The sequence below is a fragment of the Molothrus aeneus genome, chromosome 28 (genome assembly GCF_037042795.1).
Source record: "Molothrus aeneus isolate 106 chromosome 28, BPBGC_Maene_1.0, whole genome shotgun sequence".
In the NCBI taxonomy this organism is placed as follows: Eukaryota; Metazoa; Chordata; class Aves; order Passeriformes; family Icteridae; genus Molothrus; species Molothrus aeneus.
This window is the reverse complement of record NC_089673.1, coordinates 1745465-1758635: the sequence shown is the minus strand read 5'-3', so window position 1 is coordinate 1758635 and position 13171 is coordinate 1745465. Positions and strand designations below refer to the sequence as shown.

Sequence of the window (13171 nt, the reverse complement as noted above, 5' to 3'; positions counted from 1 at the left end):
GGCAGGGTCAGAATGTTGTAAAGCCAAACTGGTGAATGTTAACTTAAAAAATAATCAGACTAATTCATTAACAGCCAAGATATTATTTAACTCCTATGGGTGAAGCCTGGTGTCCAACTCTCCCCATAACTCCTTTTAGTTTTGTTTAGGAAATAGGTTTTTAAATAATGATTCTTAAAGACTGTGGTGTGACGGGGTGTGAGGTTGGTGTCAGATCAGATTGTGATGTAAAATGGTTTCCTCATTGAACTAAAACCTGGAAACAGAAAGAAAAAAGGCTAGAAATACCCAATATTCATGTAAAACTAGATATTTAAAATACAAATATTTATGAATTTGAGATTTTAAAGTCTATGTTGGGAAAGGCAATATGCACCAGGTGCCACTAAATTACCAGTAGAGCATAATTGCTGTGTGAAACCATGAATTTAGTGAATGTGTTCAGGTATTTGGAATGCTCTTGGGAACAAATGAACTACTGTTGTAAAGTATTTAAGCATAATCAAACTACGACAGGCAGACAGGATTGTCCTGCAGAGCTGTGAAGGAGCTTCAATAATGAGCGTTGTTTTTAATTTAACTTCAGAAAAGGTCGTGCCAAGTTCTGAAATTTGAATTTTCTTAAAGTTACTAGTTTGGTTTGAAATTTGATTGTCAACTTCTAGACTTCTTAGTTCCCTTCTGCATTTGGACAGCTCCCAGCACTGGTGTTTGCTTGCAGCTCTGAGTCTTTAGGAGCAGGAGTGATGGATTCACCAGCACCCAATGCTGGTGCTCGGGACAGAGTGGCCCTGGGAAAAACTCACTTTAACAGTGGGTTAAAGTTACTGAGCTGACCATGCCTGCACACCCTGGTACCCACATGGCTCTGTCCTTCCTGCTGCTGGGAATGCTGATGTGCAGAAGGGGTGATGGCATTAGATAAATTGGCATTAGATGATGTGCAAAACGACTGAGAAAGGCTCAGCAAAAGGTGGGGTGTGATCACGGCAACGCCAGGAGTGCTGCCAGGGAGAGGGGCAGAACAGGCACAGCTCCCTAACAGCCACTGCACTGGGGCTTGTTCAGTTGGACCCAGGCTGTGTTGATGTTAAAGCAAAACTGACTGTGCTGACTGGAGTTGTCTATAAGAAATAAATTCATTTTTGTTGAAGAGCTTCTGTTCTGCAAGTGTGTTTCCAGGCCAGGCTCCTTGAGCCTGAACCAGTACCAGGGGGAAGCATTCAGTCTGTTATGGAACTGAGTTCAGGAAAAAGCAGAGGGGACAGCTCTGACCATAACATCAGACATGCCAAGGGAGCCAGAGCAGGGAGTGTTTCTCCCCTGCAAAAGTCTCAGCTCCAAGCTCTGCACTGCCAGGGAAGGCTGATGCAGCAATTCTGTCATCTGCACTGGGAATCTTAGGGGTGAGTCCAGAGTATTCCTGCTCTATAAATAACTCTGTGCTGTCAGTGCCAGCTGTGCACTGCTGACTGTCCTGAATGGAGCAGCAGTGGCTGGAGCTCCAGAAGCTGAGTTGCTGCCTGCTGGGCACTGATCCATGGCACAAACTGCTGGCATGGGAAGGGGTGGGCCCACAGTCCATGGGGTGGGCAGAGGGGGCAGCCCTGCAGCCTCATGGGCTGGGAAGCATCAGCTCACTTTGGGTTTCCAACACCACTGAGGGTTTCTAACACCACTGGTGCTGCTCCTGGCCACGGTTCCACTCTGCCCCAGGGCAGCTGCTGGAAAGCAAAGGGCTGGACTTGCCCTTGCTCCTGATCCCCGTCCCTGACAGGGCCTTGGTTTAGTCTGGCTGGGGTGCAGGGGCCAGTGGTGCCTGCAGAGGGATCTGCAGGGCTGTGGGAGCCAGTTCCACCCTCTGTGTGTGTGACTGGGCCCTTCCTGCATCCCTGCAGCCTCCCATGGATGTGCACACACACAGTGGTGGATGTAGCCTCTTGTTCCTGGACAGGCTCTGGAGCACAGCAGTGGCAGAACAGGCTCAGGGCCTCCTCCCCTGACGAGGTGAACACTGCCCTTCCCTCAGCCCTCACAACCAAAGGGCTCAGGAGGCCATGACAGCCTCAGGTGGGCCATGCCTATGTGGGTAGGCAGCTCCAGCCCTCAGCTTGCATTTTCCTTGGAAGCCAAGGGCTGGGCACTTCAGTGCCAGGTCACAGAGCTCTGGGAAAAGCCACTTTGGCTGACAAGGATGGGCAGAGCAAGTGGGGTGCCAGCAGGAGGTGAGATCCCCCTGCAGGTGGCCAGGGCCGCCTCAGGCAGAGCCAGGGCCTCGCCCAGCCTCAGCCCAGGGTGGTGCAGGGGGCTCCAGGGCACCAGGATGCCAGAGCTGGCCTGTGGAGCTGGGGCTGAGTGACACCCCCTCCCTCAAGAGCTGCCCCCTGCCCTGTTCCACACCCTGAGATACCAGCCAGGGACCAGCACAGTGCACCAGGCCAGGCTGGGGAGCAGCACAGCTGGGGCAGCTCCCAGGAAGGAGGGCAGCACAGCCCTGAGAAACAAGGCATGAATGAAGCTGCATCTGCACCAAGGCAAGCCTGGAGAAAAGCTGCTGCTGGGCAAGGGGCCAGCAAGGACACAGGACACACGAATGGCAACATCACTCAGAGGACCCCACTGCTTTGCCAATCAAGCTTTATTATTCAAGTCCAAAGATAAAGCAGCTGGAGACTCACACACACACACACACAGCAGCTGGAGGGGCAGGCCTGGCCCTGGAGTCAGGAGCTCAGCACAGGTCTCACCTCACAGCAAACACCTGGAGCCTGCTGCAGCACAGAGGCCAGGCACACCCACCCACTCCTCCACAGCCCCTCCTTCCCCTCAGTTCCCAGGATTAGTGTTCTCCTTCTGCAGCAGCCAACACCGTCACAAAAAGGCTGGAGCAGCAGGGATGAGCCCTTGGGGGGAGGAGGAGCATTCAGGAGGAACAGTGCAGTTCCTGATGGCAGCTGTGCCCAACAGGGCATCCCTGGCTCACCCTGCTTGTGCCAAACCGGCTTCAGAGCTTCACCCTGGCAACAGCTGGGGAAGTAACAGTCCATGTTCATCCCACAGAACATCAGGGAACAACATTTTGCACTCTGGAGTCCTAAAACTGCATTAGGAGTGGGGTTTGCTGCTGCTGAGGCCAATGCTCCTGCTTGGGTGGTGTTTCCCTCACTCACAGGCCACAGGTGATGCAGGCACATCACTGCAGCTCAGCTCTGTTTCACACATCTCTGCTCCAGTCCTGCTCCCCCAGCCCAGCCTGAGCAGGGCTGCAGTGTTGGCCTCAGCAGTGCAAACAGGGATTTGCAAAGACATTTTTCAAGGCTTGTGTCAATGAATTCATGTGTGCCCTGGGGCAGCATGTCCTGCTCACCACAAACCACATCCAATGCAGAGGCTGCTCCTACACCATGCTCTGCTCCCAGGTGGTCAGAAGTAAAAATGGATCAATTTAACAACACAGACATAATCACTTCACCCTTCTTTGGTACAGACACTGGCCACGAGCACTTACTGGGACACTGATACCACAAGCACAGGGCACACTGAGTCCAGGAGCTGCTCAGAGATTCTGTTCTGCTATGTAACAAAACAAAACAAAAAAAAAAAGGGAAAAAAAAAGGCACCACTTTTCAAGAACTGCTCCCAGCCACGTGCCTGGAATTCTTGCTGCTTTTTAAACACACACCGTATTCAGAATTAATTTTATCCTTTGAGAGTCCAACTGGAAAGCGCCAGCTACCGCTTCCGCTCGCCTTTCTGTGTTCGTTTCTTCTCCTTCTCCTTCCTCTCCTGCTTGGCCAGCTTGTCCTTCTCCCTCTGCAGTTTATCCTGCTCTTTCTTCTTCTGGAACTCATCCCGCAGCAGCTCCCGCTCCAGCTTCCTGGCATTCAGCACATCCTCCACGTTGGTGTTTCTGAACAGCGCTGGGGAGGGCTAAGGGCTGACAATGCTCTGCCTGAGGGCACCTGAGACACTGCCTGGGCACATGGGAGCTTTGTTCTATCTCCCCCCTCACCTTCTGATTCCCTGCTTCCTCACCAGGCAGCTATGGAACTGGGGAATGAGGAAAGCACAAAGGAAAAGGAATCTCTGGTTGCTTTTCCAACCAGAAAAAACACCCACTCCTAGAGAAGGAATGTTCTGGAGCACAAGTTGGATGAGGAGTGGCAGAGGGAGCTGGAAAGGGGCACAGCCTGGAGAAAAGGAGGCTCAGGGAGGACCTTGTCACTCTCCACAACTCCTGAGAGGAGGGGACAGCCAGGTGGGGGTCAGGCTCTGCTCCCAGGGAATAGGGACAGGGCAAGAGGAAACAGCCTCAAGTTATGCCAGGAGAGGTTTAGGTTGGATATTGGAAAAACTACTTCATGGAAAGGGTGCTCAGGCACTGGCACTTGGGGACAGGGGTTAGTGGTGGCCTTGGCAGTGATGGGGGAATGGTTGGACTCAATCCCAGAGGGCTTTTCCAACCTTAGTGATTCTGGTTCTTTTCCTAGAAAAATGAGGTTGCCTACTGGTTCTTAAGATTTATGTGTAAAAATACATGTCAAACCTCTACAAACCTGAAAGGAAGCAAACACCCAGGGCACAGCCTCGAGTGGGTTCAGCTGTGTGTGACACGTCTGAACACACACATATGTGTACATACATGTGTGTATGTGCAGACAGACAGGTACATACATGTCCCCCATGTAGGGACAAGAATAATTTAGGTTTCATATTTAATTATGTAATAAAACCTCCTTCCATCTTAAATGTGCCAGCTGGGAGCTCAAGGACGGTCCCAATTCTGAGACAGACATGGGGCCCTTGGTCCTGCCCACCCTGGGTGTTCAGCTGCTGCCAAGCTTCATTCCTGACACAATTTCCCTCTCTGGACACCAGTCAACATTAACCTGATGTTCTGGGAGCATTGTCCTCATCAATTAGCATGTTCTATGCTGCAAAAAGGTGGAAGAGGGGAGGAGAAGGAAATGAATGGCAGGGTTGGTGTGAGCACTGCACACTGAGCACACAGACTGTCACTGTCACTGTCACTGTGAGCAAGGTCAGGGGACACAGAAAAACCAATCCCCAAGCTTAAAAGGTGGCCCTACAGAAACAGGGAGACCAGAAAGGGAAACTCACCATGGAGGCTGCCTGCCTGACAAGCAGCCTGAGTCACCAGGAATTCAAAGGATACATTTTTCTGACCCAATATTTACAGCTGTTGTCATTCCATCCTGTTCATCCCCACCAGTGAGAGAATTAAGGAAACACAGACATCAGTAATGATCTTGTGCCTCCCTACAGCCACACTTGACTCAAATAACAGCCTTATAAAGCCAGGAAAAAACAGCTGGACTCTCACAGACCAGGTGTGCACAGCTCCCACCCTCAGCTCTGGCTGCTCCAGGGCCAGATGCAGTTGCCTACAATTCACTCTGCTGGGCAGGGAAGAGCTCATTCTTCAGCACCACAAAGAGTTAACTTCTAACCCTCCCACTCCACACACTCTCTCTGTAAAGGATTATTTAGCAGATTTCTGGGAAAGCAAGTGAGATCAGCACCAGCTGCTGAGGACTGGGGGCAGTCACTGCTCTCCTGCCCCACCTGGGCTGGGCAGTGTTACAGCCACGTGCTGGGGACAAACCCTCCCAGGAGCTCCCAGCACTCCACAAACAGGAGCTCCCATGCCTTGTCCATGGCAATTACCATGAAGAAAGTCTGCAAAGCTTCCCCAGCAGACCCTGCAGAGCTGGGAGAGCGTTGTTTGAGGGGTTTTAGAGCAGCTGATGTCCCTCAGAGCCCCCAGCAGTGCAGGAAAAGGATATTCCTCCTCGTCAGTCACGTTGGCATACTGGGCCAGGAGCGCGGCCTTCCTCTGCTTCTCCTCCTGGGACACCTCCTTGGGCTTCACCACTATCCTGGCCTGCTTCTCCATCATGCTGGTGATGGCCTGCACCTCATCTGGCAGCAGAAGAGTGACAGTGTCAGCCCAGGCCACAGACAAGCCCCTGGTGTCACTCACTGCCTGCTCCCTCTGCAGCTCCAGCCAGCCCATGTCCTGCAGGGGAAATGCACCCACCCAGAGGGAGATGTCTCACCCAAAAACACCCCTGAGCTTTTCCCAAGGGCATCAGTGGTGCTGCTTTGGGCAATTCCAGCTGGGATCTGGGAGAGATGGAGCTGCTGAGGAGCCACCACGGGGCTGGGTAGGGCCAGCATGGGGCTGACACCCTGAGGTGACAGGTGATGGCACTCTGTGCCTCTCCCTTTGAGGGGGATTCCCTGGGCTGCACCCAGCCACCACCAGACACTGTTATTCCTGGTGCAGGCACTGTTATTTATTGCTGGAGTAAGGGAAGTTTCACAGTGAAATGGAATCAGTCAGTCTCTGGCTAATGAAAATCCATTTGACTCCAAATCACATTCTCTTCTGCTTCAAAGCAGCTTAATAAGTTTATTTAATATGTCCTTAACCACCATCAAAGAGAAATTCTGAAAACCTGAAGTGAGGGATCAGTTCCATGCTCTCCCTTTCTTTCCAACCAAGAGAGACCAACAGCTGATTTACCTTTTAACACTGAAATTCCACTGCCCATTTCCTAAAATGGCATCTGGGTTTTGACACCAATTTTTTTTTTTTTAGCCTGTTAATCATTTATCCTCAGGACTCTGTTATTCTGAGTGGATACACACTTCAGTGGGGATTTATCCCTTTATGGAACCCCAGTGATATAATTTCACCCTGGAATTCCATGAATCCAGACACACTGTGCTGCCTTTTTATAACAAGAAAAATCCCTGTGGGTGAGCACTGTCAGGAGCAGGAGGAGCCCAGCAGCAGCTCCAGCAATCCCAGACACTTGTCCTCAAGAAGAATTTATTTTATTTAGTGCATAGAACAGCATTAACTTCTCCCTGTCCCCAGCCAAAGGCAAGGTGAGGCCAAGAGCAGAATTCCAGGATTTCTGGGGAAAGGCACTGAGCTGGTGGAGCAGAGGGGGATGCTGGCGCTGATGCAGTGACCAGGGACTGACAATGAGCAACCAGAGGCAACAAGAAAGTGCAAAACCAACAAAAAGCAGGATTTAGACCAAAGGGCCATTCCATTGTCACGATCTCCTGTCAGGTCTGTGCCACTGCAATGTCTCTGATCCGTGCTTGGACCACAAATCTCCCACTGCACAGGGACCAGGACAAACCTCCCCACACAGGACAGGGCCAGCCTTGGCTCCCAGCTGAGGACAGGAGATGGACACAGGCACAGGAAGGAGCAGTGACAGTTCAGCAGCCTCACAGAGCTTCCTCCAACAAGCATTTATGGCAAAAATAGGAGAGTTGTAAGGGAAAACGTTGGCAGAGGAAATACCCACATGGGAGTGGGGTGAGCAGCAGCAGGGACAGCCCAGCTGTCACAGGGGCACTGCAGTTGGACAAAGCAGCTGCTTTCCAGAGTGCCAGCAACAGAAGCAGCACAGGTTTCTATTCCATAATAGCTGCAGTGCCAGCACTGAGCAGAGACAGCTCTGGACGTGCTGGGAAAGGTTTCTGAAAAAACCACAGAATGGTTCAGGCTGGACCTTAATGACCATCTCATCAGGAAAAAAATCCTGTAGGAAAAAAAACCACACAAAAAAAAACCAACAAAAAAAACCACCAAAACCACACACACAAAAACACCCCAAAGAAAACAAAAACCTACAAAAAAACCCCAAAACAAAACAATCAAAAAATAACCAAACAACCACCACAAACAAACAAACAAGAAACCCCAACAAAACAAAAAACCAACAACAACAAAAAAAACCAAACCAAACCAAACCAAACCAAAAAAAAACAACAAAAACCACTTTTCCCCTGCAGGATGATGAACCCAAAGAGCAGCAAATGCTGGGGGCAGCCCAAAGTGAAGCTGCTCATCCCCATGCCAGGTGAAAGAGTAACTGAGCAGCAATGGAGTGAGAGGCATTGGTTTAACTCCTACCAGGACAAACACAAAATTCCCTTTGAGGTGATCCCACTCTGAGGAGCAGGGCACAGCACCCCAAGGCACAGCACCCCAAGGCACAGCACCCTACCTTCTTTCTCCTCTTTGGAATCAACGACCTGGGAGTCAGACCACCTCTCCACAACCTCCCTGCACACATCATTCAAGAGATCTTCTTCCTAGAAAGGGAAAAGAGACTCCTCAGACTTGGAACAGAGTTGGCTGCTTCAAACAGCACCAGTCAGACAAGAAAAGCAGCAGCTACAAAGGATCTGCAGGCTCACAGTCAGCTCAGGAACAGCTTTTCACCCTAAATCTGCATGTTAAACACACACAGGACTCTGGAATGCCTGGGGTGTCTGGTCACTGTGCACATGGACACTGACACACAGTGCAGGAGAATCTCTGCTCTCAGGTGGATCTGCAGGGCTGCAGGAGAATCTCTGCTCCAACATGGATCTCCAGGGCTGCAGGACAATCTCTGCTCCAATATGGATCTACAGGAGAATCTCTGCTCCCAGGAGGATCTCCAGGGCTGCAGGAGAATCTCTGCTCCAGTGTGGATCTGCAGGAGAATCTCTGCTCCAACATGGATCTCCAGGAGCTACAGGACAATCTCTGCTCCAACATGGATCTACAGGAGAATCTCTGCTCCCAGGGGATCTCCAGGGGCTCCAGGAGAATCTCTGCTCCAACATGGATCTCCAGGGCTGCAGGGGAATCTCTGCTCCAACATGGATCTGCAGGAGAATCTCTGCTCCAACATGGATCTCCAGGGGCTCCAGGAGAATCTCTGCTCCAACATGGATCTACAGGAGAATCTCTGCTCCAACATGGATCTCCAGGGCTGCAGGGGAATCTCTGCTCCAGTGTGGATCTCCAGGAGCTGCAGGAGAATCTCTGCTCCCAGGTGGATCTCCAGGGCTGCAGGAGAATCTCTGCTCCAACATGGATCTACAGGAGAATCTCTGCTCCCAGGAGGATCTCCAGGGGCTCCAGGAGAATCTCTGCTCCAACATGGATCTACAGGAGAATCTCTGCTCCCAGGTGGATCTCCAGGGGCTGCACTGCTGCCTCACCATGGTCCCACCACAGAAGCTCAGGGGAATCCCAGCTGTGGTGCCTGGAGCAGCTCCTGACCCTGCAGAGCTCTCACAGTTTCTCACTCCTCTCTCCAGCTGTGCTCCTCCTCAGAATTTCTCTTTTTCCCCTGCTTAAATTTGTTCCCTAAAGGTGCTGAATGTCTTGGAGCCCATTGGCATTTTCTCCATGGAACACAGGAGAGGCAAACACCACTGATAGGGGTCCCAAAGCTCAGGGGCCACACCAAATATTTCCAAACAAACAAGAAATTATTTGCTTTGGCATTCAGTAAGTACAGAAAAAAATCAACCATGGAAAATACAGGTGAGGTGGATTCTGTCTGGTTTAAAGACAAAAACTGGACAGAAATAGAACTTGATTTTAAGTTTCTTGATTAGGAATGGTAGAAAATCCCTGGTGCAAGACATGAGCAGGGCTGAGGAACCATGGGCATGACAGCAGATGTCACTTTGTGCTGGTGTCACAGGGGTCCCAGGACGAGGGAAGAGATGAGAATCTTGACTCCATTTATTATGTTATTATTTTATTATATTATTTATAATATTATTTTATTATATTATTTGTTTTATTATTTTATTATATATGTTAAAAGAAAATTATATAGTAAAACTATACTAAAAGAATAGAAGAAAGGATTTCATCAGAAGGCTTGCAAGGAAAGGAAGGAATGGAATGATAATAAAATCTTGTGATTGGCCATTAATTAGAAACAACCACATGAGACCAATCCCAGATGCACCTGTTGCATCCCACAGCAGCAGATAACCATTGGTTACATTTTGTTTCTGAGGCCTCTCAGCTTCTCAGGAGAAAAGATCCTAAGGAAAGGATTTCTCATAAAATATGTCTGTGACATCACTTGAGATGTCACCTTATTTTAACAGTGTTTGTGAAATACAAACAAATGAACAAAAAAAAAAAATCCCCTGTAATTTGTGTGTGGAACTAGGAGAAGAGAGTTGGCAAGAAAACCCCCAAATTCACCAAATAAAATACTGTTTGAACAGTCAGCACAGAAATAAGCACATAGTCTAAAAATAAACAAAAAAGACATTAAAAAAGAACAGACTACAAAGAATAATTACAAAGTCTGAGGGTTCAAGAGGCAAAAATGTTTTACAGGAATGGCAGAAGACTCAAAGTGAGCCAGAAAGTGCAAATGAGGCTCTGGACGGGAGGGACATGGGAACCCCACAGCTGCTCAGTCCTGGCAGCGGCAGCACAGAAGGGAACTGAGCACTGAGCAGAAAAGGGAAAGAGCAGAAAACTGAAATATCAGGAAAGAGGAATATTCCAGCCAGCACTGCGCAGCCAGGACACACTTCCCAGGCCTGCAGAGAGCCAGGCACAGCAACAGGGATGGAATGAAGGCTGGTAATTACAGGGAGGTTAATTAACCACCACTACTGCAGAGCAGCACTTTGCAAAGACGTCTGGCTGCATCCCTCAGCATGCACCGTTTGCTTCTCAGGCTCTTTCAGGCTCCAAGCTGTGCTGCCACAGCTGAAGGAAAGAAGCCAAAGCACCCTCCCTGCTGTGCCCCAGGGTGGGGAGGGGACAGGGACAGCAGGGGAGGGGGCTCTGGCTTTTAGGAAAGCCTAAAAGTGAGATGGCACAGTCAGGGTACAGAAGGAAGGGTGTCACACCTGTGATAACAAACAGCTGATTGCACCCTCCCAGTCCTGTAGCCATGGTATTTTCTGAAAAATCCCTTTGCAAGGATTTTTCTCCTGAGAAGCTGAGAGGCCTCAGGAACAAAATGTAACCAATGGTTATCTGCTGCTGTGGAATGCAACAGCTCCATCTGGGATTGGGCTCATGTGGTTGTTTCTAATTAATGGCCAATCACAGTCAGCTGGCTCAGACTCTCTGGTCAGCCACAAGATTTTATTATCATTCCATTCCTTCCTTTCCTTTCAAGCTTTCTGATGAAATCCTTTCTTCTATTCTTTTAGTATAGTTTTACTATATCATTTTAATATAATATATATATAATAAAATAATAAATCAGCCTTCTGAAACATGGAATTCTCATCTCTTCCCTCGTCCTGGGACCCCTGTGAACACCACCACACAGTCCCTGTGGGTTTTGTGCTCCCACACTGATGTTTGGGAGGAAAACTGAGCAGACAGTTCCCAGCACCGCTCATGATTTAACGTTTTACACTATTGTGAAAAATGCCATTCACTTGTTTTTAAAATTTTAAAAGTTTAATAGTAATAAAATGGTAATAAAAAATAATAATACAATTAGAGTAATAATAATTTGGACAAATTGAATTAGGACAATGTGAGACAATAGAGACAAAGTCTGGGTACCTTTTTCTGGGCAGCACGAGCCCGAAAAAGGGAAAAAGGACCCCCGTTAACAAAAGATTAACCCTTAAAAGCAACAGCCTGTTGCATATTCATACACGATGCATAAATTCCATTCAAACACAGGGTTCTGTCTGGTCATCGTCAGCTTCCTCCTCCGAATCCTGACAGTGCCTTCGAGGCAGGAAGAAGTTCGTTTCTTCTAATAAGAGGACAATAAATTCTTTTTCGCTGAAGGATTTAAGTGTCCTGTGGCTGTTATCTCACTGCAAGTCCTTTCTTTAAAAAAAGTATCCTACGTAGCATAGTTTCTATTTTAACAATTTTTTTTATAATCTAAAATTAGATTTAACACAGTACTTAAGAGAATTAATACAGCATCACTTTCTAACACAACACATATAATATTCCTTTTAATATTTGCAAAAAGCCAATCATAAAATACATGAATTTTTCACAACTATGAAACATCCATTTATGAAAAACCCCGAGACACAGACACTGTAAAATCATACATGGAGAATTATGGAAGAGAAATCCCTCCCTGCACCCTCCTGGCTCCAGAAATCCGGCAGGAGCAGAGGCAATCCCTGCCCACCCAGGGCTGTTCCTGCCTGTCCCAGCCCCAGAGGGATCCCGTTCCTGACAGACAAGGCGGGTGTGAGGCACCACAACACCGCCCCACACCCTTCTCCAGAGGATTTACCATTAAATTCACCTCTCGATGCCCACCTGGCACTGCCAGACCGCCCAGCCCGCGGTGAACCCTGAGCGCTGCACCCAAACCAGGGGGATCCCCACGAACAGAGCTCCCACCAGCCCGAGCCTGGCACAAACCCCCAAACAAGCACCGAAAACCCCACGAGGCTCTCGGGTGGGGGTTAAAAAGCCCCTGATGTGGGTGCCCTCCCAGTAAGGGGGTGACCGGCTCCGGGAAGGGTCCCGGGAATCCGGCAGGAGCAGAGGCAAGCGCTGCTCACCCACGGCTGTTCCTGTCCGTCCAGCCCCAGCGGGATCCGATTCCTGACAGACAAGGCGGGTGTGAGGCACCACAGCACCACCCCACACCCTTCTCCAGAGGATTTTACCATCAAAATTCACCTCTCGATGCCCACCTGGCACTACCAGACCGCCCAGACCGCCCAGCCCGCGGTGAACGCTGAGCGCTGCCCCCAAACCAGGGGGATCCCCACGAACAGCCCCTTCCACAGAGCTCCCACCAGCCCGAGCCTGGCACAAACCCCCAAACAAGCACCGCAAACCCCGCAAGGCTCTCGGGTGGGGGTTAAAAAGCCCCTGATGTGGGTGCCCTCCCCCTAAGGGGGTGACCCGCTCCGGGAAGGGGGTGATGATCCAGGGCTGTGGGGAACTGCCCCGCCCGTCCTCCGCCCTGTGGAGGCCGCAGCCCCTCTGTGGGCTGCAGGGGAGCCCCGGCAGGAGCACGGCGCGTTCATCAGCACAGGACGGACGGCGAGACCCCGCTGGCCCGGGGCGGCGGAGGGACCCCCGCCCTTACCAGGCAGGCGGCCAGCACGGCCCGCAGCGCCTCCAGCCGCTCTTCATCGCTCTCCTCCTCCCGCAGCAGCCCTTCGATGTAGGCGCCGTAGACGGCGCGGTCCAGCCCCAGCGCGTCCAGCCGCGCTGCGAGCCACGCCGGGAAGGGCGGCGGCTCCGGGAGCAGGATGGGGGCCGGGATCGGCATCGCCATCGCCATCGGCGCCGCGCCTGCCCCGCCGGGCGCCGCCATCTTGGGCCTGCAGAGGGGAGGGGACGGCGGCCGCGGAG

The 13171-nt window shown here is 50.6% G+C and overlaps 1 protein-coding gene across 1 annotated transcript; it reads right to left on the bottom strand.

Moving 5' to 3' along the window:
* Window positions 1-2620: 2620 nt before the first annotated feature.
* Window positions 2621-13161, bottom strand: CCDC43 (coiled-coil domain containing 43). The gene is made up of 5 exons (XM_066567067.1): window positions 12903-13161; window positions 8058-8145; window positions 5808-5943; window positions 5177-5232; window positions 2621-3920 (listed from the first exon to the last, which is right to left on the bottom strand). The coding sequence occupies exons 1-5, from the start codon at window positions 13131-13133 to the stop codon at window positions 3733-3735; spliced, it is 699 nt and encodes a 232-aa protein (XP_066423164.1). The 5' UTR covers window positions 13134-13161; the 3' UTR covers window positions 2621-3732.
* Window positions 13162-13171: the final 10 nt, after the last annotated feature.

Bases quoted from the DNA above. Each gene is read 5' to 3' on its own strand.
- CCDC43 (XM_066567067.1), bottom strand. From the start codon at position 13,133: ATGGCGGCGCCCGGCGGGGCAGGCGCGGCGCCGATGGCGATGGCGATG. The intron at 8,146-12,902 runs GTAAGGGCGGGG...TTCCCTTTCTAG, and splicing joins CCGTGCTGGCCGCCTGCCTG to GAAGAAGATCTCTTGAATGA. The intron at 5,944-8,057 runs GTAGGGTGCTGT...TTCTGCTGCCAG, and splicing joins TTCCAAAGAGGAGAAAGAAG to ATGAGGTGCAGGCCATCACC.